The sequence below is a fragment of the Ostrea edulis genome, chromosome 10 (assembly GCF_947568905.1).
Source record: "Ostrea edulis chromosome 10, xbOstEdul1.1, whole genome shotgun sequence".
Classification (NCBI taxonomy): Eukaryota; Metazoa; Mollusca; class Bivalvia; order Ostreida; family Ostreidae; genus Ostrea; species Ostrea edulis.
This window is the reverse complement of record NC_079173.1, coordinates 10,086,336-10,113,640: the sequence shown is the minus strand read 5'-3', so window position 1 is coordinate 10,113,640 and position 27,305 is coordinate 10,086,336. Positions and strand designations below refer to the sequence as shown.

At 35.1% G+C, this 27,305-nt stretch overlaps 1 protein-coding gene across 1 annotated transcript; it reads right to left on the bottom strand.

Moving 5' to 3' along the window:
- Nucleotides 1-5,378: 5,378 nt before the first annotated feature.
- LOC125666358 (A disintegrin and metalloproteinase with thrombospondin motifs 9-like) lies at nt 5,379-25,596 on the bottom strand. The gene is made up of 4 exons (XM_048899529.2): nt 25,377-25,596; nt 15,766-15,936; nt 14,616-14,769; nt 5,379-7,716 (listed from the first exon to the last, which is right to left on the bottom strand). Exons 1-4 carry the CDS (start codon nt 25,569-25,571, stop codon nt 7,676-7,678), a joined length of 561 nt encoding a protein of 186 aa, XP_048755486.2. The 5' UTR covers nt 25,572-25,596; the 3' UTR covers nt 5,379-7,675.
- Between the last annotated feature and the right edge of the window lie 1,709 nt (nt 25,597-27,305).

Sequence of the window (27,305 nt, the reverse complement as noted above, 5' to 3'; positions counted from 1 at the left end):
AATATGAAATTAATCCAAAGTTCGTTTAAAATACAGTTGTAATATTCATATGTGTGTTTCAAAACTATGTTATCAATTGGAAGTTTGCCCAAGCTTAACCTCAATGTTTTTAGAAGAAAAACTGCGTGAGAAATAGCAATTTCATGTCATGATACCTAAAATGGTGATAAAAGAAATGCTTATGATATCATAATTCTGTAACAACTCAATTGCACAAAATACATATAATTTTAAAACTAAAGCACAAAGCGCATTTCGACAAATTATGTCTCTTCAGTGATGCTGAACCGAAATGTTTGAAATCTGAAATAACAATGAAGTTTTAGAGCTATTATAGGCAAATACAGTGTGCCAAAAAAGTGGAATCAAATTCGTTTAAGGATAAGAGCTATGCGTGAGGGAGATAATCCTTAATTTTGAAATGAATTTCTAAATTTTGTAACAGTAATTAAATATACATCCGTATTTTCAAGCTAGTAACGAAGTACTTAGCTACTGGTCTGTAGAGACCCTCGGGGACTTGTTAACAGTCCACCAGCAGAGGCCTCGACCCAGGGGTCATAATGTAAAACGTATACGGTACCAATTTTGATGCAACAGATGCACCAACATATGGTGTTTATATAATCTCTCAACAGATTTTATACATAAGAGAAGAGCTTGTCTTGTTTATAATCAGTTTTTAAATCAAAGCAGGCTGCTGACGAACAAGTTGATGGTGCAAGGGTTCCAACACTCTCATTTAAAGTCAGCATTTCTCAAATTCTATGGTCGTTAATTTCCAATACAACTTATTATTGGGTCTAATGTCTGACGTGCTTCATACCGATTGTTAGGCCGTTTCTTGGCACATTGATTTTGACTACGGATAACATCCTTTACCTGATCAAGATGTAGTGCTCACAGCGGTCAACAGGAGATGCTTACTCATCCTAGGCACTTGATCACAGGGCAAACACGGCCCCAGGATATACCAGAGGTGGGATCAGGTGCCTAGGAGAATTAAAGAGTAAAGAGTTCTGGCCAGAAAAACCTCAGGATAATTGCGTATTTTAGTTGAATGGTGACAATTGTATTTCAGAGTGGCGATAATCTAATTGTGTGTTTCACTGTCACTGATGGACACGTTTTCATGCTTTTAAAGATTCTTCCAATATCTTGTAAACTTTCAATCATATTTCATTGAAATGTCAATTCACTAAATCCTACCATCTCAAATCCAAGAGCTCATTTCAAATATTAGAATGTCTCTGAACTTAACTGAGATCCATCCTAGCTTTTCTTTATGTCATTCCTATACTGTCAGATATTGTTACTTTGTTCATTACGCTGTATTTGTAGACATCATTCATTTGATTTCGAGTCAACGCATTTCAAATGAAAAATTGAAAAGGAATGAGCTTTTGTTTTCCTATTTTGTTATTGCTTTTAAATCGTTAAGTGGGTCAAAATATGAAACGTTGATTTCACCTTTACAATCATGCATGTATTTACCTCAGTATGTAAAACATTTGGGACTCTTATTGGCACATTCTTGCTTTTCATTTGAGAATGGGAATAGCCTAAAACAAATCTATGTCATAGCACTCAAAATGTAGATTTACAAATAATGAGTTCTGTAAAAAAATATATGATACAATAGCTGCTTTCTTTACTTGAATTTAGTCCCCAAGAATACAGCATTTCTGTGCAAAATATGCACGCAAACATGCTAAGAAATTATCAAATTGTATTTCATGGGTAAAGGTAGTTAAAAATGTTTATTATTGAATCATATTTTAACAGAGTTATTTAGACTCTTTTAGCGGTAATATTTAAATGTTGCTTTTCTTAATTGTGTTTTACACGGTCAAACCTATCATTTTAAATTTTAACGACTATTCAAGAGTTTCAAAAGGTACCTCATTCACCATTAAGTATGAATATATTGAAGCAAAGGTGCTGAAATATGAATGCGTTCAGTTTTATGGAGGGCATAAAGCATGTATGTCAGAAAATGACCCTTCAATTGTTTAATTTCTCTAAGTGATATGTCTGAATCAATTATTAATTGTATATAAATGAAATTGGTGTTAAAGTACCGCATATCGGCTCCTGGTACATTAATGGCTGTTGTTGAATTGAACAAATACTGGTAGCTTTGACATTAATCTGTGAACCTCCAAATACCTGAAGAGTGGATAGCGTGAATATAAAGATCGTATGTACATGCAAGGTGAAGATAACGAACAATGATCAATCTCATAACTCCTACAAGCAATACAAAATAGATAGTTGGGCAAACACGGACCCCTGGACACACCAGCGGTGGGATCAGGTGCCTAGGAGGAGTAAGCATCCCCTATTTATCGGTCACACCCGCCGTGAGCCCCATATCCTGATCAGGTAAACGGAGTTATCCGCAGTCAAATCAGTGTGCCAAGAACGGCTTAACAATCGGTATGAAACACGTCAGACAGCATTTGACCCAATGCGAGGTTGTATTGACGAACTAGATCGTTATACATACTTCCCTCTACCCAATGAACAAAAAATGAAAATAATTGATCAAACTGACTTACGACTTCTGAATATGTGGGTGAATTATTGGTTCTGTATATAGTTTTATAAGGTGGAGGCGTTAACAATATAGATGTCTATGCCATATCAACACTTCAGGTTCCCGTGGTAGAAACTAATTAAGGTATGAATGTAAACAAATTACATTACCAAGATATACATATATCACGTGGGAGAATGGGCTGTTTATTATAAAACAATGTCCAAGATTGTATTATTCTATTCCTATCCACTTAGTATGCATACAGGTGGTATAATTTTGTTTGGTGTGTCCATGTTTTCCGAATTCTTTATTTTGCATTCCTTATGGGAGCTATACGATTGTTTTTATCTTCACGTGTTACTTAGAGGGGAAGGCAACTCCAAACAAATTGCATGATAAATGATTAAAGGATTAAATATATGATAAAAAAAATTTGTCAAAGTATTTTGTTTATATACGGCCTAGATAAGCTTCAGTACTAATCTGAAAACGTTAAAAATTGAAATTCCTGCCAAATATATCGACTGCCATGATGTGGAACTTTTCTGTATTGAAGACCACAAAAATCAATAATTTTGACGTCACACCGTCTGTTCCGGTTTTGATGAGATTCTAAGACGTGCATGTGGTAGGCTAAAGTTTACGAATAAATAGGTTGAAGACTTCCTGTCAAGCTGTTAATTGCACTCATTCGAAGGAAGGTGTAAAAAAAAAAGTGTTTGTTGTTTTTCTTCTTTGAAATTTCTGACCCAAACAAATCATCTGAAAAGAAGAGACCGTGGATCCATCATTTGTGTAATGACAAGTTGAGGTTCGATACATTGGTATGAAGAAACGTATAGTACCGTCTGCCTGGTCTACAACTCGATTGAATGTCTTCTTTTCTTAATTTCTTCTTGGGAAAGAACGGGTTCGAATCAATACGGCTCCAAACTTAACTGTTAGTGACTTGTCCTATTTACAATGCTGCTGAAGAAATAAACCGGAACCTACAGTATGACGTCATAACTTCAATGGCCGCTCTATTAGTGGTGAGTAATTTAAAATATCTGATAGATTAATATTGATTTAATCGTTAATCAGGGATATTTCTTGTTAAATACTGTCATTTATTATATCAGTAAGTAACAATCTACTCACAAAAGCAACAATGTTGTTAGGTTTATTTTTCCCTTGAAGTAATGAAGGTAGTTTGACCTTTGTTATACGATATAGCATAACATGGCGTAGCTTAAGCTTGAAAATCAATGAATATTGTAAACTTCATCAAGTTAGACTACATATTGTATTAACATCTATATAGGTTAAAGTTAATTACCTTCATTCGAATCCCGTGGGGATCCGGGTTAGAATAGATCCTCAGTACCCCTTGTTTGTCGTAGAAGACGACTAAATGGGGCGTTCCTTCGGGTGAGACCGCAAAAATCGAGGACATGTGTCACAGCAGGTGTGGTACGATAAAGATCCTTCTTTGCTCAAAGGCCATAAGCGCCGATCATAGATCGAAATTTTGCAGCCCTTCACCGGCAGTGGTGACGTCTCCATATGAGAAAAATATTCTCGAGAGTGACGTTAAACAATATTAATCAATCAAACCTTCATTCGATGTAAATGAAAGTAAAATGATAAAACTACATCATATGAACACTTAATTTATAGAAAAAGTAAACACTTATAAATAAAAATCACTTGGCCGCGCAAAAATTCATTTCGCAACATACCGACAAAGCGTTGACTGTTCCAGAAGACCGCCTTTTTGGTTCTTCGCATATGCCGGAGTTTGTACTTTATCAAATTTAAAAGCGAAAGATGGAGTACGCAACGAATCTTTATAGCTGTTCAGAAGACAGGTGTAGGCTACATGTGGCATACATTACAGTTCTCCATATATATGTATATCTAATGCTTATTTTGCAACGCAAGATCGACTTTGGAGGCGCTCCGACAGAAAATATCCCATCGTAAAGTAAAATTTAATGGCTGTGCCCGATACCACAAATATACGTCATGCATAAGAAATTTACGGTTTTTCATTTCATTATGTTTCAAACTACAAAATATAACTCACCAAAACATGCAGCATTGTCCCTTATTCAATCCGACACACTTAAATATCGCGATTGATCTGACGTGACGTAATGTGGAACATTTAACAAGAAATGACGCATTTTATGTTTTTTCAGGCGGTCAAGCAATACCGTCAGTGTGTTTTATAATGAAACAGCAGCAAAAGTTGCCAATAGTTGATAAACCATTATTTCGCATTTGATATCGCTGTATAAAATTTATATTGATTTTTACCTATAGTGTTTTGTATAGCGTTACTTGTAAGAAAATATACGTCTTGTATGACATCGCTTCAAGAAAGATAAAACACCTTATTGTGCACGTTTCGTTCCGTTGATTTCTTTTTCACAGAAGGCATAAAGCTTTTCTTGTGATGTAGTATCAAATAAAAATAAAAATGGGACGTGTCCCCTCTCTAAGTAATGTTATACAATATCATTACCATTTTTTTCGGTGATTTTATGTTAAAGATGTCGTTGTATCAGAGTGATTTTGTATTGAATGAAATGTGAAAATAACGAACTGTGATCAATGTCATGACTCCTATAAGTAATACAAGATAGAGAGTGGGCTAAACACGGACCCCTGGATATACCAGAGGTGAAATCAGGTGCCTAGGAGGAGTAAGCATCCCCTGTCGACCGGTCACATCAGCTGTGAGTCCTTTATCTTTATCATTAGTGTTTCGTGCGACGTTCCTTGTGAGAAAATAAACATCGAGAAAAAGTCGAACAAATATCATTTTATTGTGTACGTTTTATTTCGTTAATTTCCTACTTCATAGAAGGTCTATAACACAAGAGTGCTGCGATGTAAAATAAAATGATAACGAAATAATAAAGTAAAATGATAATTAAAATGATAAAAAATGCCGTCTTAGGGGAGTCCAACATACCAAGTGATGTTATACAATATCAATACAAACTACAATCCACTCCACTTATATTGAAGTCGGTTATACTGAACTATCTGTTATATTGAAGTTAAAATAAATCCCCCAGTAGAAATATTTATGTAGTTCAGCATTGGTTATATTGAACTTTGGATATAATGAATAATTCAGGTAGGTCCCCTAAATTCCGTTATATCCGGAGTAGACTGTAATTATGTTTTCAGGAAAAATTCGAAAAACTTTAACTGTATTGCTTACCAGTAGATTGCCACGAATGGCATATCTTTTATAAAATTCACAAATGTTTACCAGATTCTTACTGTGTGCCAATACTGGCAAATTTCTGCAAAGTGTTGGTTAATAGTTATGATAAACAAATATATTTGCTGCAACTTTATTTTGAATTCTTGATAGGAGTTATGAGATTGATCATTGTTCACTATATTCACCTTTCATGTAAAGTTTAAATACTTTTGTATATATGGATGCAAGGTGAAGATAACGAACAGTGATCAATCTCATAACTTCTACAAGCAATACAAAATAGATAGTTGGGCAAACACGGACCCCTGGACACACCTTATTCTTACTTGCTACAACCAAAAACTATCAAAATATCGAAGCTCTATATTACGAAATTATTGTACACGCAGCAAAGAAGAGGATACAGGTTTGGATCCATGAAAGATGAACCCCGGGACCCTTGTATTATTGATTAAGTGATCGAATGAGTTAACCAGGCTAATATACGATGTGTGACAAGAACATTTATAACATATATTTTACGCTTACTTCAGAAATCGTGCAAGAACTTTTCATATCGAAAAGTTATGAATTAATTTCAGAAAAACAATGTTAGGATCGTTGCTCACGACATTAACAAATGTCCTCATTGATTCCAAACTGTTTTCATGTTTATACTTTAATCTACAAATCTTTTATTGTACAATCGATGCGATTTATTATGCGTTGACAAGATAGCTTCACAGGGCATGGACCGCTTTAACCGTACACAGAAATTAGATATGAAATACTGAAAATCCGAATTCATTTAAAATGATAGTATATCCTCCACCTGATATTTTATATATGTAATGCATCTACTGACTGATGCTTAAATGTTGAAACATATTAACACTCCCTATATAACTCTATATAAATTTCCCCTATTGTTTCGAAGTTGATTGAGAAATCATGGGATGAAATTACATTTCAGATGGTAAAAGTATAAATTTAGCTTTCATTTTGATCCACTTTTTTTTTTTCGGGGGGGGGGGGGGGGTCGTCAGAGAAACGGTGTTGCCACTAACAAGCGAGATTTTAAAAGAAGTGGAAATTGTCCACCTAATTACATCCTTCAAAGATTATAACGAACAGTGATCAATCTCAAAACTCCCATAAGCAATACAAAGTAGATAGTTGGGCAAACATGGACCCCTGGACACACCAGAAGTGTGATTAGGTGCCTAAGAGGAGTAAGTATCCCCTGTCGACCGGTCACACCCGCCGTGAGCCCTATGTCCTGATATCATAGTTCTGTAACAACTGAATTGCACAAAATACATATGATTTTGAAACAAAAGCACGAATGTTGATTTTGATAACCAAATAGAGTGCCTATCATTTACAGTTCTTCATTATCATTACTGTACATGTGACACTCTGAAAATGTTATGTTATCATACAGTCCTTCACTATCTTTACTGTACATGTGATACACTGTATCTTTTATACTGGAAACATCCATCATTAGCAATATGAAATATGTGCATATCGGTTAGACTCTTCTATCATGAATTCCATACTAAGTACATACGGAACTGGAGTCGAAAATACATATATAAACACCATATGCAAATGGTAACGGAATATTGTTACATAGATATGGGAAGTTGACGATGGAGAATATAAAATGTGTACATGCAAGGTGAAGATAACGAACAGTGATCAATCTCATAACTCCTACAAGCAATACAAAATAGATAGTTGGGCAAACACGGACCCCTGGACACACCATAGCTTAGACGTTCATATCATGAATCCCATAAACATTGCATACGTCGGAAATAGTTCAATGTTCGGTATGAGACATATTGGATATTAAGAAAACTAGTTTTCATTTGAGCAGGATCTGTATTCACTTGAGCAGCATCTGGCAGCCTCTATGATTATCTTCACATTGTACAAACCTCCGCTCTTGCCTCTTCATCTGGTACTACAATGAAATGAACGAATGAATATAACAAACAATGATGAATATAATAAAATCCTATAAAGGATACAAAATTAAGAGAAGAGAAAACATACGGACCCAGCTGAACACACCACAGGTGGGGACAGATGCCTAGAAGAATTAAACTGTCTTGATCAGATACACGGAATAATTCGTAGTCAAAATAAGGATCAGAATCAGAAATGTTAAAGATTCACTGATTCACTTATCATGAAGAGTGTATATATAATGTGTTGATATCTAAATCTACTTCACTGACGTTTTCGTGAAATCCTTTTCAAAATGTTAACGCTTGTGTTATTCAATTTTGACGTTAGAAATCGAAAGCTTTACGTCTCGTCAACACGCTTTCAACGCCTCCAACCTCAGCATTACCCACTTCAAAGGCAGATAACTGGACTGCAGAAAACAGCCGATTGCATTTGAGTTTGCATGTTATATCTGGAGGAGCGCATATGATTTTGTAATAATCTATTATCGAATGTGCATAGTATTAGATATGTTTTGTTTATCATATGTTACCCACATTACACAGGATTTCAAAAATAGTTGCATATTTTAAGCATTCATCAAATATGATTCGTCACGACAATTCCAGGATAATTGAGTTATGCGTCATTTAAGAGGAACAAGAATACTGCTGAAGGAATAAGATATATTTCGGTGCATGTATTTCCTTGCTGAATGATTAACTGCTTTCTTCATAATGAATGCGCGGTAGTGGAAACTACTTTCAGTTTTGTGTATCAAAAAGAATAAAGTAATTATCCAGCATATGTATTAAGCGTTTAAACGACGTCGAAAATGTGGTACTACACTAAATGAGACTAAGATCTAGAAGAGTTTACAATGAAAATGAATGTTATAATGAAAATCCTTATAACTTGCTCCGGGGTCATGAATTTGTCTTAATGTTGAGTCGGGATTTTGATTTTAAATTAAGATTTGGAATGAACTAAAATTGCTGACTTAAATGGATCACAAAACGAACGTAAGTAAATCTTAACTAAGGTTGTCTTCGCTATAAGAGATTTGTCTAGAATCTTTAAATTTCTACGGCAACTGAGAACTCCTCTGCATAGAAGTAAAATAAGATATTTAAAAAAATTACGAATTTTAAAACATCGTCATTGTCTAAACCGTCCAGTTTATCATCACTAACGGTGACTCAAGCACATACATGTAGCTACATCCGCTCCCCCTTTTATTAGGCAGAGAGGGTTTTTGTTGTTGTTATAATTACATGTGCATGCAAACTTCTATGAATAGATCCCTCTTTTTTGTATAAAAAGTAGCAAACCTAATGAAAATGTAAGTGATTGGATCGAAAATATTCAACGCCTTTATATCTATTTTGGCCGGCTGACTGTGTGCGTATCAAAGAATGATAACTCCAATTAATAGGATTATCTTAATTTTAAATTCGGGATCGGACTGCACATTATTCGTGTGCTAATACAGACTGCAAGCAGAAGGATAATGTGTACCCTCAAGTAGGACCCAGGGTCACCCCATTTTAATGAAAGGTGAAGATAACGAACAGTGATCAATCTAATAAATCCTGTAAGCAATACAAAATAGATAGTTGCGCGGTTGAGTTAAGGCTTTCCCCTTAAAATTTTTAATACCGGTGCTTTACATAAATATACTTTACCACACTGGCACATTGCACGACGTCACAATGAAAATTACGTCATGACGAAGGTCATGACGTACATTTCTCACATTATCACCAGTGTGAGATAGACTTTACCCATGTGAGACAGCCATGTGAGATTTTTCTGTCTCACACTGCTGCGACGTCATTTGATTGTGACGTCATATATTTTCTATGATTTACGTTACACGGTGAAGATTTACGTTACACGGTGAAGCAAAAATATTTTGTATTGTTATCTTTAAATTTTAATGTATATAGCTTTCCGTTGGACAACCTTGGGTTTTTTAGTTTACACTTACAGTGTAAACCATTTTCGGGTATGCTCTTTCTGCCTATCTAATTAGTTTTTGCATCGAAGTTCAAATGAGGATTTTGATAATTTAGAATTTTCTCAAAGCTCCTAAATTTATGCACTAAACTGTAGGTAAAATGTGAGAAAAATAATCCTTCATTATTTACTCGTGTGGGATAGGGAAATTCCACCTCTGGAACAAGATTCGCTGTCTTGGACTCGGCAAAGCCTCGTCCTAGACTGCGAATCTTGTCCCCTCGGTGGAATTTCCCTATCCCACACTCGTACTAATGAAGGATTCTATTAATCTACAGTCCTTTTGTGGTTGGAAATGTCAAAATATTGTTTCGTTATTTACCACCGCTGTCAAACGGTAAACTGCAATCGCGTAAAAGTTTCTGTCAAATGGGTTATATTAATTCTCTTTGATATTGAAAAAGTTTCAATTTCTTCTTTATATAGCATACATGCTAAAGTAATATCCATATTATATTGTGATATTGATATCGTCCCTAATCTACACGTATAGTTACTTTCACAATGGACTCATTTGCATAAACAGGGTTTCCGTACATAAAAATTTCATCATTGGCACGACACCCCGAGGTTTTTAAGTGAAAGATGTTTCATTTATGTGACATGTGAACTTCAGTGCCAAAGGAAAGTTAGGGGAGCAAGTTCTGGCTTCAACAGAAAATATGTTTTTCAGGCTAGATTCAACTTCGTATGTGCAAAAATCGCTACATCTTGCATATTCAATGCAAAAATTAGACATGTTACAAGTCACAGTAAACTTGCTCTCAGCACTTTTCAAATTAAGAAATTAATATGCTTTGAAGTTATATGAACTTCAACTTGCATTGATATCTGGATATCGTGCCAATTTTACGATTTATACATACACGATACGTTTTTATCTTGATATTTGATCACGTGATAGAGAGTTGATGTTGAGACTGTCGGTCTGGTGAAAAATGTATAAGAGTTCAATATGCACTTAATGATATATACATATTGTTTTTGTATAAAAGGGTTGCGTTTACAGAATTTGTCACAAATTGATCTGTTTATTAATGCTTTTTTCCTGATATATTTCTATGGCCCTACTTAACACAACTGCGTGGGCAACCACGGACCCCTGAAGACATCAGAGGTGGGATCAGGTGCCTAGGAGGAGTAAGCATCCCCTGCCGACGGGTCACATCCGCCGTGAGCCCTATATCCTGATAAGGTAAACGGAATTATCCGTAGTCAAAATCAGTGTGGAATGACCAAGGGGTAATCCTATTTTCTACACAGTTTATGAAAATGAAAATTATGTTACTGTGGATTATAGATTATGATGCTACAACAGTGAAATGTGAAACGTTTACCTCACCTGAGCCAAAAATAAAATGAGCTTTTTTGATAATTTGTTTATCCGTTTGTAAATTTTCTTATCTACTGGGCATATTTTCATCGAACCATAAGTAATTCTTGTCCAAATGTATGTTCATATGGTCCGTGGGTATTTCGTCTAAATTATGTTATGATTTGACTTTGTAATTGTTCATTAGAATTGTTGTAAATAGATAATATAACATATATAAGGCGTGTCTGTAAGATATGAATAAGATATAACGGGAAGTATGAATTTCAGACATAGAAGGAGATTGATCATCTGGTCACTTTACCTATTACTTGGCTATGTATTTGAAATAGAAGTAGAATATAAACAAGGGTACTAAAGGTCATCCATACACAGAGAAGACGGTTACCTCAAAACACCGTTCTATCAATTTTTTCGATGGTGACCAAAGTTAATCCTTGCATGTCCATTACATCAATGGGTGACCAGGGAAAACCTTTATATGACCATTACATCAATGGGTGACCACAAGTAACCCTTATATGATATTCACATCAATGAGTGACCAGAGGTAGCCTTATATGACATTAACCTCAGTGAGTGACCAGAGGTAGCCTTATATGACATTAACCTCAGTGAGTGACCAGAGGTAGCCTTATATGACATTAACATCAGTGAGTGACCAGAGGTAGCCTTATATGACATTAACATCAGTGAGTGACCAGAGATAGCCTTATATGACATTAACCTCAGTGAGTGACCAGAGGTAGCCTTATATGACATTAACATCAGTGAGTGACCAGAGGTAATCCTCGTATGGTCATTACATCATTCGGTGACCAGAGGTAACCCTTACATGACATTTACATCAATGGGTGACCAGTTCTAACCCTTAGATGACAATTACATCAGATGATGACCAGAGGTAACCCTATATGACCATTACATCAGAGGTTACCCTATATGACCATTACATCAGAGGTAACCCTTAAATGATATTTACATCAATGACTGACCAGACGATTGATGGATTCAAGATTTTATAATTCCCATTAATTTCATTTATTCGACTTTTTAAATCGTTTATTTATATATACCAATATTTATAATAGTATAGATCGTACGCTACGCCCAGCCTAGTTAAACAATCACACACCACCAATGGTTTTAGTGAATGATTTGTATCTGTACCTTCTTCCTCGAATGTCATCTTCACCTCCTTTAATATTACACTGTGTATTTGTCCGTAAAACATAAATTTAATTGGCAGATTTGTAATTTGATTAATTGTTTTCCACCTCCTAAATTCTTGAAGTAAAGAGAAGCAGTTATTGAAGTCGTCCCTTTCGTACATGACATACAAGTATTTGTATAATCTGCAAAATACGATGTAGATGTATGGTATTGGTAGGATTGGTTAACTATATATCGTTAACTGATTGGTGTCTGTATTATCAGTCATAATACTATCCATCTCATTGCGATCTAGCCTCACCCTCCAATACCTCCCAAATGCACCAACATAGTGAAGTTGAAGTGTGTTGTAGTAACATACATGTGCTCTGTATGGGACGTATCGGTTGTCCCATGCTTTGAAAATAGATAAATATAAATAAATAAGGACCACCGTGTACCAACACGTCTGATGACTGTGGTACTGTCTTCTTATGGCCGGACATATACATGTGGTCATAAATCATAATGAAATAAAGAAGTAACTTATATTGATCAACACTATTATAAAATGATGCTAATTTAATTATAAATAATTATAAATAAGTAACAAATTTTTTTTTATCGATTTGATAATTTGTTTAATAATAATTTTTATAATAATACTTTATTAAATAAGTAAATAAGTAATAATATTAAAATTAAAATTTAAAAAAAATCAATAAGTATATTAAAATTAAATATTTAAAATATTTTTTATTTTATTTCGATTTTGATAGAATGTAATAATTAGTAATATTAGTAATAGGTAATAGTAATAGGGATGTAGGTACATGTACGTATATATATGTGAAATAACTAAAATATATACAGAAAAGAATTAGTGGAGGGTAGCCAAAGAAAAATTTGATAATAGACGGCCACTAGTTATTAGTTATTAATTATAAATTGTGCCAGACAAGAATTTTGTGGTCGTCGTCAGGTGCTACACCGCAGACCCTGTACCATGTTTCTGTAGCTAGTGCCAGCCGTAGCACAGCATGGTTCCATAATTCTTATTCGATAGTTTGTATTATGTGTATGAAACTAAAGATGCATAATGTAATAAGTGGTTAGTTAGTAATTATGCTAAAATTGTATGACAGATAAAATATAAACCATAATAAGTGGTATATTTGATTATATAATAAATATATAGTATAGATGCAACATCACAAATCGCATACATACGACAAGCTTACAAATATTAAATATAATAGTATGCAGCAGGCCTGCATACATAGAAACTGCGATATTGAATCTAAATGGTTGCCATAAAAGGAGATGTTTACATGCACATAATAAACATAATAACATACCTGAATTTCATGTATAGTTGCATATACTTATAGCATACCTGGATTCCATGTATAGATGCATCTATACCTTAACTACATGCTTATATAAACTAATACGATAAAAACCCAAAGTTTTTATTTATAATATCAATATGCTACGATACTTATATATGTAAATGTTTACATGCTGATAAACATATAGTGATACACGATAGAAAACCCAAAGTATATGCTTAGTTATTTGTATAATTATAACACATGTAGTTGTTTTCATATAAATAAACATATAACATTTAACATTAGAACTATAATGCTTAGTGGTTTCCATACTTATAAACACACGAAGTTGTTTACATATTTGTAAACATGCACGATAAAATCATAATTATACACGTACTGTATATCGTGCTTTTTTCATTGCTGTTATGACATCTTGTTACAATGAATGAAAAAGGTGGAGTTAACGAGCAGCAAACACAGTTACAATACGTTGTTTCTCCTAGAGATCGAACGTTAGTTATCTTGCAATGGAGCTCAATGCTCTGTATATCGCACTATAGGAGTATTGTAAGACACCAGCCAAAAACTACTCATTTATATAAACAGCAGTAATCAATATCATATTTCCTATGAAGAATATAAAATTAAGAATAAGGTATCTTTGGTATATCCAGGAGTCCGTGTTTGTCCTATTCTTCGTTTTGTATTCTTTATAGGAATATGAGATTAATGACTGTTCGTTACCATATAAATGTGTAACTCTGGTGGAAAATTTCACTGCCACTGTAGAGCGATACACGACGCATCGTATCTCTCTTACAACCACGGCCGGGTAAATTCTTATCTCAGAGGAACACACACACACACACACACACACACTCTCTCTCTCTCTCTCTCTCTCTCTCTCTCTCTCTCTCTCTCTCCCCCCCCAATTGAAGGGGAGCAATGTAGAAGTTTTTAAGACATATTTACCTAAACTCGGATAAATTGACCTAAAAGTCGAGACATACCTGAAAACCAGAGCTAATGGCTCAAAAAGCTGGAAATCATTAAGTAGAAATGATAAATTACCAAATTCAGATGACAATATAAATCGTAATGGCAGAGATAAGGGTCCACAGACTCCACACCAGCCCCCACAAGTAAATGATATTTTAGCGCCATCTTCCGAACGTCTGAAATTCTTCATCACCGCCTTATTAGCAGCGATCAATCCCCAAGCAGTCTACAATGAAATCAGTATATTTTCATGCTTTACAGCTTCAGTAAACATGTGATCAAATCTACATATTTAAAAAAAGAGAGATATATATTTACTATTGCAAGTGAAACTATCAGATTGGGGTCTTCTTCTATAATAAAAATAGAGGTTTTGATGATTACAGTATCATATTCTTCAATGAAAGGTGACGATAACGAACAGTGATCAATCTCATAACTCCTTTAAGTAATACAAAATAGATAGCTGGGCAAACACGGACCCATGCACACACCAGAGGTGCGATCAGGTGCTTAGGAGAAGTAAGCACCCCCCTGTTGACCGGTCACACCCCCTGTGAGCCATATATCCTGATCAGGTAAACGGAGTTATCCGTTGTCAAAATCAGTGTGCCAAGAACGGCCTAACAATCGGTGTGAAACATGTCAGAAAGCATTTGACCCAATAATAAGTTACATTGATGAACTAGATCGTTATAACGACCATAGAATTTGCGAAATTCTGACCTCGATCGAAACTGTTGAAACCCCTGTACCATCAACTTGTTTGTCAGTAGCTTGCCTCGATTTCAAAACTGACTATACGCAGAACAAGCTCTTGTGTATCGAATCAATTGAAAGATATAAACACTATATGCAGGTGATAATGGAATATTGCTACATAAATATGGGAAGTTGACGATGTAGAAGCTGAAATCATCCCGTTTGTCATATAGTTAAGTTTTCAGTTTGCCGTTAATGTTACATTTACTCTATTAGTATATATGTAGATTATAAAAGATAACTCATGTTTATTTAACATCCATCTGTATTAATCAAAATGTCAAAGTTCTACGACAGAGGATGCTTACTCCTCTTGGGCACCTGATCCCACCTCTGGTGTGTCCAGGAGTACGTGTTTGCTACCCATTTTGTATGGCTTTCATGAGTTATGAGATTGATCACAGTTCGTTATCTTTACCTTTCAATATAGTGAATCAAAGAAGAAAACTTTTAATCTTACACTTCCGTCAAGAATGATTCCTGTTCCGAGCGTATTGATCATGGCATCGCCAAAGTGAGGACAGCTTGAAAATGAACTTGCCCCATTGCAATCCATTGCTTGTCCAAATTCAAGCTTGAATTTTCCTGTACGCACAGCAAATGTGTAGTCAGCTCCATTTATGGTCATTTTCTGTGTAATATAGATAATATACACTGTTTGATAAGTTTGCAAGTGGAAATAAAAGTGTTGATCAACATGTAATTTAAGAATTTGAATTTGATACAGAGAAAACACATATCATAGTTGTATCGTACAAACACGTGGGATACACGCACGTATCATAAATGTTTTGTTGCGATATGTTTGCATTCCTGCTGGCTTACGTGCTTATAACGATTTAGTTTGCCAAGACAACCTATTATTGGGTCAAATGCTGTTTGACGTGTTTCATACCGATTGTTAGACCGTTCATGGCACACCGATATTGACTACGGATAATTCCATTTACCTGATCAAGATATAGGGCTTACAGTGGGTGTGACCGATCGACAGGGGATGCTTACTCCTCCTAGACAACTGATCCAACCTCTGGTATATACAGGGGTCCGTGTTTGCCCAACTTCCTATTTTATATTGCTTATAAGATTTATGAGATTTTCATACTACTTAATCCGCTGTTCTTTACACAATGATTTTCACAATGGATTAGCTCGTTTAACTAATCAAGATATAAGGCTGAAGGTTTGTGTAACCGGTCAACAAGGGGTTCTTACTCCTCCTATGCACTCGATTTCACCTCTAATTATGTTAGGGGTTCGCCTTTCCCCTTATCTGAATTTTGCATTCTTTATACGAAACAAGAGATTGATCATTGTTCGTTATCTTTACTTTTGTTGATATGAAACCTTCAAGCGATCGAATTATTAACAGTTCAGTCTCGAGTCTTAATTCTGTTCCTATGATATATCTGTATATTCATTTCAAATTTACTTAATATCACAAAGATTCATTGATTGATTATCGTGCAAAATTTGGTTTTTGTTGAATGCAAAAAGTGAACATAACGAACAGTGATCAATCTGATAAATCCAACAAAGACTAAATAATAAAAGATCCTTCGTATGAGACCTCGCAAACTGAGGTCCCATGTCACAGTAGGTGTGGCGCGATCAAAATCCGTCATTGCTCAAAGGCCATAAGCGCCGACCTTAGGCTTAAATATTGCAGCCCTTCACCGACTATCGTGACGTCTCAATATGAGTGAAAGAAGAGGGACGTTACTCAATATATAATAAATCAAATTTAAAAGTAGGGCAAACACAACACAACGGAAGTGGGATCAATGGCGTAGGGGGAGTAAGCATCCCCTGGTCACACGCACCTGAACACTATATAAATCATGCATTTCGCAAATTCTATGGTCGTTATAACGATCTAGTTCGTCAGTACACCCTATCATTGGGTCAAATGCTGTCTGACGTGTTTAATACCGATTGTTAGGCCATTCTTGGAACACTGATTTTGACTACGGATAACTCCGTTTACCTTATCAGGATATAGGGCTCACAGCGGGTGTGACCGGTCGACAGGAAAATGCTTATACTTCCTATGCACCTAATATTACCTCTGGTGTATCCAGGGGTCCGTGTTTGCCCAACTATTTATTTTTAACTGCTTATAGGAGTTATGAGGTTGATCACTGTTCGTTATATTCACCTTTCATTGAATAGTTTTGGTGATATTTACTAAACGTATTCTGATTTCCAATGAGAAGATTCAATCCTTTTGTTTTGTCGTTTTATTTACATGTATCTGTTACCCAGCCAGTGAACCTTAACGTGAAGCATGCAAAACCATATATTGATTCTAAGTTTTGCAATAACAACACGGTTAAAAGATCAGAAATGTCTTCCTTTGTTCAACATACACATTAACACCAGGACCTAACTTCTCTATCGCACAATCTATCAAAATTCACAAATGATCACCCGGTCTTGACAAAGCAATGTCTTTGTGCGTGGATAAATCCCTTTTAGCCTTAGCAAATGTTGACTGTAGTTCATCCTTCCAAACGATGAGGTCCTTTGAGTGACTAACAGCAATCGTGTTTTCAAGTTTAATTAGAAAATTAGGTAAATTCTTAATCACTCTTCATACAACCTCATAAGCGCTACTGAACACAGTTACAGTTTTTGGATTGTATGGCAGTTAGATAAAGTAGCTACATGTAGACTTGCCAGGAATGTCCCAAATTACCAGAACCAACTGGGTTTCTAGCTTGTTTGAATTAACAATAGACTGGACGGAATAATAGTTTTGAAGCAGAAATATTGGGATAGAAATTTTGTCTTTCCTAGTCATTGAGTAGTTCTTGGGTTTTACCATCATAGTATACGCCATATGCAATCTTGGTAGCAAATCCTTCTTGAACCATATGTTCTAATAAATGACATGTGAACTCCTCTAAAGCGGCACTTCTAAGTTATATCGGTCTAAATCAGCAAAGGGGACAATGAGTCTGAACCTTCCATTAGAAATTTTAAAGAGGAAAGAGTGGTTCACATACTCTACTGCTACATCGATTTCTTGAAGAGGTGGAAATGACCCTGTGGAACTCTGACGTGAGGTATGGGAGTGGGGCTATACAGGGCCCATACAAACATTGACGGATCAACAGCAGCGTCAAAACCACCGAAACCAGCGTTGAAAACGCTGTCGTATATGCGTAATATGTCTTTAAACTTTATCCTGATCTCTTCTGGGAGAAAAGTGTCGGGTCTACTCGGAACATATCAGAATGCAGCTCATTGCTTTTAGATCTTGACTGGAATGTAAATTATGCTTGTGCATCTGTTGGTAGGTCGGACACAAACGTTGGATGTACTTTACAAAACTGTTCATTGCCTCTCAACACTTGGGATCTGAAGTGATATAAGGAGTATGTCGTTTTTTGAAGAATTTTGAGAGGAAACATGGCTCCTGTAAGATAAATGATTCCTCTGAGAATGTGTGAGGTTCCATGACAAAAGTATTGTCATGAGACACTATTCTGATGTACATGTTCTAGTACCTTCATCTGTAATGAGGTATGTCGTGAAATGCCTGAGAGATTCAATGTATAATGGAAGCCTAAGTCCTTACACGTAGGACAGTTCCATACCTCTGTTTGACGATTTGGGGACGTGCAAGGTGGATGAGACGAAGGCACGTCAAAATAATAAAGTTCTTAAATAAAGTACATAGCTTTTCATTTTTGTCCGGTTCTGTTCGTGATGGATTATGACTCGATCTTTGCGAAGGAGATTATCCTCAACAAAAGTAGTTAACTGTTCAGATAGATCTTCCGGAAGCTTCAAAATGAATGGATTTTCCCCACAATTTTTATTGTTTGATAGTATATATGAAATTATTACGTTTTAAATCGCGCAAGTATTTTTTCGGTATAAAGTGTGCTTTAGTGATTATTTTGTATCGAAATTGCAAAAAGCAAGAAACGCAAATTCTTGTTTTCAGATTTTTCGTACCATTAATATGTGATGTCATACGTGCCAATCGTTGTGAAGCGAGAAAGCATGAATACATTAAAACAAGTTGTGAACAGCACATACAGCAGGCTAATGATACAAATTGGAGAGATCCAATGGTTGCAAGACCCGTTATGGTGTATTGTACAGTATATAACTGTAATAATCAGCACCCACAAAAAATTTATTTACTTTTCCCAACGCGACAAGTCGGAGAAAATTGTGTAGACTTCTACTTCAAACCAACTTAGTAAAAAACAACTATATAATGGATGACTTCCCGCCCCTATTTTATAGTAGTGAGTGGGATGATTATAAGGTAGAATTTATGACCCGAAGTATTAAGTGACGAGTTATCTCTCTCTATCTCACTCAAAAACACACACTATACGATTGAAGAAGTCGATAGATTTTCAGTAAAAAACAAAACTTATAAAATCCAATAGCTATCCCACCTTGAAAAACGATGCTGCGTGTTAGCGTAGTAATTAAGATCTTACATTGAATCGATATCGGTAAATCGGCTGTTTTCCTTTGACACATTGTAGGTTAATGCATCAATCTAATTAAAATAAGATCTTATCTACCCTCCCCAGTGTAACGTTTAGAGAAGATATGATTTTAATTTGATTGGCTAAAAAAGAATATCATCGTCTAAAAGGGAACACAAAATGTCGGCGTGCGAAATGTGTTATTTTATAAAGTGGATATTTTACCTAAACATTCCACCCTTTCTGTGACCGGAATCTCTGTCCGAATCCGCCAATATCGCTGTAATATAATGTTTGCTGACGGGATTTCTCTTAAATTTGGCACAGCGGCAGGTTCAAACCATATATGGCTGAATCTTAAATACTAACGGTATGTCATAGATGTCGAAACATTAAATATCCATTCTGTATAAATGACTTTCAATAGAATCTATTCACACACACATGTATAGCTGCTGCAGCAATTGACATGTATGACGTCATGACTTATCACGTGGCTAAATAGCTCATCAATGACGAATTGTGAAGCAGAAGCTTTGAATATATGCAGATAAAATGCATGTTTGTATCAATTATTGGGAGTAATGAAACAATACAACAGCAGAAACGTGCTTTATTATGGTTACTCCTTCTAATCTTAGTACATTAAAACTCGTGTTGAAATCCTTTTAGTTTAAACACAGTTGGGGCATAAGGAATACTCTCCATTAATATGCAAATCAGTAATACTGCATACTACCGATTATCACATGTGTCTACAGGAGAACTTTATAACGGGTTCACAAAAGTGTCTAATGCGGCTACCGTGGTTCGTATTACGCTGTCGTGATGACAGCACGCCAGTAAGGAGAGGAAAATTACAAGTGAGGATTCAGCCTTACCATCACATGTAATAACGAGTATCAGATTATGTGCGATATCAAACAGACATTCATAAGCGAGCAGAGCATAAAGTTTGGGCAGTATATCTCTCTCTCTCTCTCTCTCTCTCTCTCTCTCTCTCTCTCTCGTAAATATGATTACATAGACATAGATCTGTAATTAATTATATTTAAAATAAAAACACAAAATACATTTCATTTAAAAATCATGAACAGTTTACATACATTATCAATACTTTATAGCAAATCATTGAAAGTGGATTGTCGGTATATTTGTATTGTGCAATAGATGCATGTATAAGGTTGAGGTTATACAGTGAGTTTGTTAAAAAGTATCACTCCTATAAGAAATACAACATTAAGAGAAGGAAAGCCATGCATCCCTGGGTACATCAAATGTGAGACCAGGCATCTCGCCGTGTGAATTCAGTAATCAGTAGTCAAACTCTGTAAATAACGACCTAACAATTGGTAAGAAACACGCCAGACAGCATTTGGTCCAGAGATAGGTTGTTCAGGTAAATTAGAGCGCTATAAGGACCATAACTTTAGCGTAATACTGACTTTAAACGAGACTGTCGTAACCCCTCGAATATCATGTTATCTATCAGTAGCCTACCTCGATTTAAAAACTGATCATAGGCAGAACAGTCTCTTGCGTAACGAATCTATTGAAAGACATAAACAACATATGCAGGTGACCATGGACTATTGCTACATAAATATGGAAAGTGAACGATAGAAAAGCTGTAGTCATCCTGTTTGTATTAAAGTTGAGTTATCACTTTGCCATTAACATCTATGTTCAATAAAATATCTTGGTATGAAGCAGATGTGGAAGACTGTGTGGTGTTTTTTATTTTGTGTTCACTGGGATATATCGAATTAATTGATTGAATGTTAATTGTTTAACGTCCCTCTTGAGAAGTTTTAACTCTTCACATGGAGATATGAACATTAATGGTGAAGGGCTGCAGAATTTGGTCCTATATTCAGCACCTACGGCATTTGATCGGGGAAGGATCTTTAGCGCGTCACACCTGCTGTGACACACAACCTCGGTTTTTGCAGTGTCATCCGAAGGAACACCCCATTTAATCTTATGACAAGTAAATGGTACCGATAAGCCATTCCAACTTGGAACTTCAAGGGGATATATGGAATTGACAGGTAAATAGGTTGGTATGTAGGTATGTTGGTAGGTAGGCAGGTTTATATATACAGTGGTGATTTCCAATCTAAAAGCTCATACTGTTTAATTGCACAATTTGAAAATTGAACAACCTTCTTTACATAAAATACAGTAGAGTAACAATGTCTTCAAATATGCTCATTATTATATTTAGTTAAAGTACATTTCGCATTCGGATATTGGAAATCCGGCAATATGATATGCAAATTAAATAGTTGAGGAATGGAAATTAACTCCTGAAATTTCGTTACAATTTTGATAAAAGGTGTATCTTCTTTTGTAATATGAACTCGTTATTGTATTCGTCTAGTTTATATTGTCGATTTTCGCAAATCATTCAAATATATGAAATATTCAAGTAATTTAATTAAGCTTATGAAGTGCGTAACAACATTGTGTTTGTTTGTAAGGTTCATTATTACAACTGTATTTTAAACGAACTTGACATTAATTCCACATTTAATAACTCTTCTTATACTCTTACTTCCCACTTAAAGGATTGAATTCCTTAACATCATCGTCAGTTTTCAACAAATTTAGAAAAAATATCCTAATGAATTGGACGAAAGAGTATGAGTTACCGTACCTATACTGGTTCCTAAGCTTCAGAAAAACCCTTACAAACATATACATTGTTTGATCCAGTAAATGTTCTAGCATATCCCAATCTTTGCTCCTAAAAAAATATTAACTGCTATGAAGGAAAAAATACAAACGAATTATGCCACAACATATGTCAAAAGTGGTGTAAATTAAACGTGTATTCTAAAATATTCTAAATTTGAAAGAATTTTTTCTTTTAAATTGACACCATCAAATCGTATGATTTTAAACACTTTATACGACCATTCCTCATGAAAGATTAGATAACAGACTTTTTTACATCATGGAGAGTTTTTATTTCAATAAAAATTCAGTCATTCAAAGATTACTTTGTTAAACACCACTCTGCTACGCATAAGTAGTCTGAAGTTGATATTAAAAATATGCTAGAGTTCCTCATATTCGTGGTCATTGTTGACCAGATCTTCTTACAGTCTGTTAAAATTCCAATTGACACGAATTGCACTCCTTTAGTAGCTGACCTGTTGTTATGTTATTTAGAGATAAATCCTTTTCTAAAGCTTCTACATGAGACGAAGAAAATATCTTGCTGTACCCTTCAACTCGACATTTAAAGATACTGACGACGTTTTATCTATCAACAATAATCATTTCCATTCATATGTCGATTCAATATATCCAAGTGAACTCGAAATAAAAGACACCTCAAAGTCTTGCACATATATCAACTTCCCATAAACCATTATGACCTGCATATAGTGTTTATGTTTTGCAGCTGATTCGATACGCATGATCAGTTTTTAAATCGAGGCAGGCTACTGAAAACAACTTGATGTTACAGGAGTTTCAACAGTCTCCCTCAAAGTCATCATTTCGAAAATTCTATGGTCGTTATAACGATCGTCGTTACCAATACAACCTGTCATTAGGTGAAATGCTGTCTGACGCGTATCATATTAATTGTTAGGCTGTTCTTTACACACTGATTTTGACTACGGATTACTTCGTTTATCTCATCAAGATATAGGAATCACGGCGAGTGTGACTACTCGACAGGGGATGCCAGGGGTCCATGTTTTTCCAACTTTAGATTTTGTATTCCTTGTAGAAATTCTGAGATTGATCACTATTCGTTATATTCACTATTTCATATATGCAAATGATAGGTCAGCATTACTCTCAAACCTGCACAGATGAAGTCTTTATCACCAGTGCCTGTTTCGTCTTATATCATTGATAAGTTTAAAATATGATAGATGAGGGTGTTCTTGAGTTTTCATGTTAGTGAAATACAAAGATATGCAAGGACGAACAGACGATCAGAAAGATTGAGCAAATATTCAAGAAAAGGTTTCGTGGAAATGGTGGTAATTATTGGGTCGATGGTTGGGTTGGTCAAAAGAATTCGATATCTAGACTCCAACAAAAGCAATTAAAGAAATCTAGTGTACACAGTCTTCTCTCAATCCTCAAAAATATGTCTATATATCTATCGTCTTACATTTATCGCAGTGGATCAAATCTATGACCTCCAAGTTGTTAAAGCGCACGCCCTAAACACTATGCTACACCAACAGGTTTGTAATGGCAAGGACAACCATAATCATGGTAGGATCACTTGTTTAATAAACAAGAATTGACAATGGAGATTATTTTCTCATTATCCAGATTTTCTAATATTCATATGAAGCAGAATTTATTCCAAAACTTCTATGCGAGAAGAAAAAAATGTGGCCTTTAATTGGACATTTAGATATATCGACGACGTTTTATATATTAATATCCCGTGGGGATCCGTGTTAGAATAGGTCCTCAGTACCCCTTGCTTGTCGTAAGAGGCGAGTACATGGGGCGGTCCTTTCCATGAGACCGCAAAAACCGAAGTCCAGTGTCACAGCAGATGTGGCACGATAAAGATTCCTCCCTTTACAAAGACCTTCAAATTCGAGCATAGGCCTAAATTTTACAGCCCTTCACCGGCAATGGTGACGTCTCCCTATGCGTGAAAGAATCTTTAGAGGGATTTTAAACACTATACAATCAATCACTATTTATTCATACACTGTATGTCGATTTTATATATCCCCGTGAACTCGAAATAAAAGACATCACAGAGTCGTCAACTTCTGCTTCATTCTTAGATATTTTATTGATAATAGATACCAACGACAAACTAACAACTCAAGTTTATGATAAACGGGATGATTTCAGCTTCTCCGTCGTCATCTTCCCATATTTATGTAACATCATTCCATTTTCACCTGCATATGGTGTTTATATCTCTTAACTGATTCTATATGCAAGAGCTTGTTCTGTGTATAGTCAGTTTTTAAATCGAGGCAAGCTGCTGAAAAACAATTTGATGGTACATGGGGTTTCAACAGTCTCGTTTAAAGTCAGCATTTCGCAAATTATATGGTCGGCATAACATTCTAGTTTGCGAATACAACCTATCATTATGTCAAATGTTGTATGCCTTGCTACATACCGACTTTTAGGCCGTTCTTGGCACACTAATTTTGACTACGGATAACTCCGATTACTTGATCAAGACATAGAACTCACAGCAGTGTGACCGGTCGACAGGGGATGCTTACTCCTCCTAGCCACCTGATCCCACCTCTGCTATATTCAGGGGTCCATGATTGCCCAACTCTTTAATTTGTATTGCTTATAGGAGTTGAGATTGGTCAATGTTCGTTATTTTCACCTTTCATGTGAAAATCATAGATATTCTAAAACATTCAAACCTATAGAAATGTAAATATCAAAATATGAATATTTTCATTTATTTGAAAGAAAGTCAATGCGCATCTGCTAACGATGTTGGTTTTTCTTTGAGGAGGGGGGGGGGATTAACTTGTTCCTGGAGTAATGAGAGACAAAGGCGTTTTTAAAAGAACTTGCATACACATTTCTACGAATGCTTTTAGACTTCTCTATTGAAATGATGTGACATATGATTTATATTAGGTACCTGGATGTTTATGGAAACTCTGGAGAAATTTGCCAACTTTAATGGAGGCTTGTAGTCATTTCGGCACTGTTGCCATTGTATTATCCAGTTTGATGCGTCATGTTCAACAAATGTATTGGTATACTTCAGGGTGATATACTCTTTCGGGTTTGTTTCCATGTTGTGACAATAGACTTTAACTCTCTGTCCACTCATCACTTGTGGATATAACCAATATTCTCCATCAGTACTTGTTCCAGAACAGTTGGCGAGATCCGCACAGGACTCTGGTACTAAATAGATATATAAGCAGGTTAACCAATTAGATGATATTTCAAAAATACAAAAGACTTAATAGTTATACAAAATTAAATAACCCCATTTTGTAAGAGGGAGCTGTGGTTTCTTTTTATTTTAAAGGTATTTCTCATATACTCCTATTCAATGCTTTGCATGCTTATCGAAACTCCACATTAAACCCTTTAAACAAGTGAAAACCGCTCTAAATGAACATGATTACACATAAATGTGACAAATTGCAAACTTGATGTTTTTGAAAAAAATAAAGTGCTTTGCAGTATCATTGTATATAACATCAAAATCCCAAATGTTGCTCTGTACGGGACACCAATATCATAAATTCAACAACCTTTAATCTATGTCACTTGATGATAGTTGTATATTAGTTTCAAAAGTTTGAAGGTTGTTTTCCTCTCCTTACATATTTACGCTGAATGTACCAATGTTTCACTACATTCTGACGTGTTTCATACCGATTGTTAAGCCGTTCTTGGCATACCGATTTTGACTGCGGATAACTCCGTTTACCTGATCAAGATATAGGGCTCACGGCGGGTGTGACCGGTCAACAGGGGATGCTTATTCCTCCTAGGCACCTGATCCTACCTCTGGTGTGTCCAGGGGTCCGTGTTTGCCCAACTATCTATTTTATATTGCTTATAGGAGTTATGAGATTGATCACTGTTCGTTATCTTTACCTTGCATTATCATCCTTGATGAAATATCGAACTTTCAAATTTATGTAGGCAAAAATGTAAATCACGGAACAAAAGTTTAGGATGTTGTATTATGGGGAATATTTAAACAATGAAAATATGAATTAAAGTAATTCCACCCTCCTGTGACGTCATCAGATTTTGCAAAATTAATGATTTATTTAGATTTATGCATGATAGGAACATACATTTTGTTAGAATCGTATCCTATAGTTATTGTAAAAAATCTTGTTAAAAATAAGATATTTCAAAAGTCTAAGTTATAGATGAATAATCAATGATACCTTTTAAAATAGTGAATCCAAGGGTAATAACTCTGTTTCTAATGATTTCTTTATCAAGTATATTATGCGATATATTTCCTTTATTTTTTACAGACATTTTGTATATCTTTGTGAAGATACAGTTTCGTGAAATTGTTATGAATGCTACTATATCGTTATAACAAGTTTGTATGGAATCTTAATAACGCTGTTTAAGGAAAATTGCAGTTTTCTGACGGTTATATATGATTCTGTTTATGTACGTCTCACATCTTAAAACATTTGATGACCTATGCATTTTATTTGATAATTTGTTAGTTTTAACTCTAATGAATGGAAATAAATATATATTTCAAACTTGTATCAGATAAAACTGCGAGTATGGAGTTACCTTAACTTCACCAAACATACAAATAACTTTAAGGACATGCGGGATGATGTAGCCAAAAATAACTAGTCAATAAATATTTTTTTTTTCATGAAGTACCATCAGGATGTCCTTTACCATGAGTATAAATTTCATGGCCACTTTCTAAGTATACAATGGAGGTAATAAGCGTTGAATTACCCCCTTTTCGAAAATTGTGAATTTTACAATATCATTCCGATTTTCAATTCCAAAATTAATTTGATGGGATTTTTATATATACCTTTTACAATAATCTTTAGAA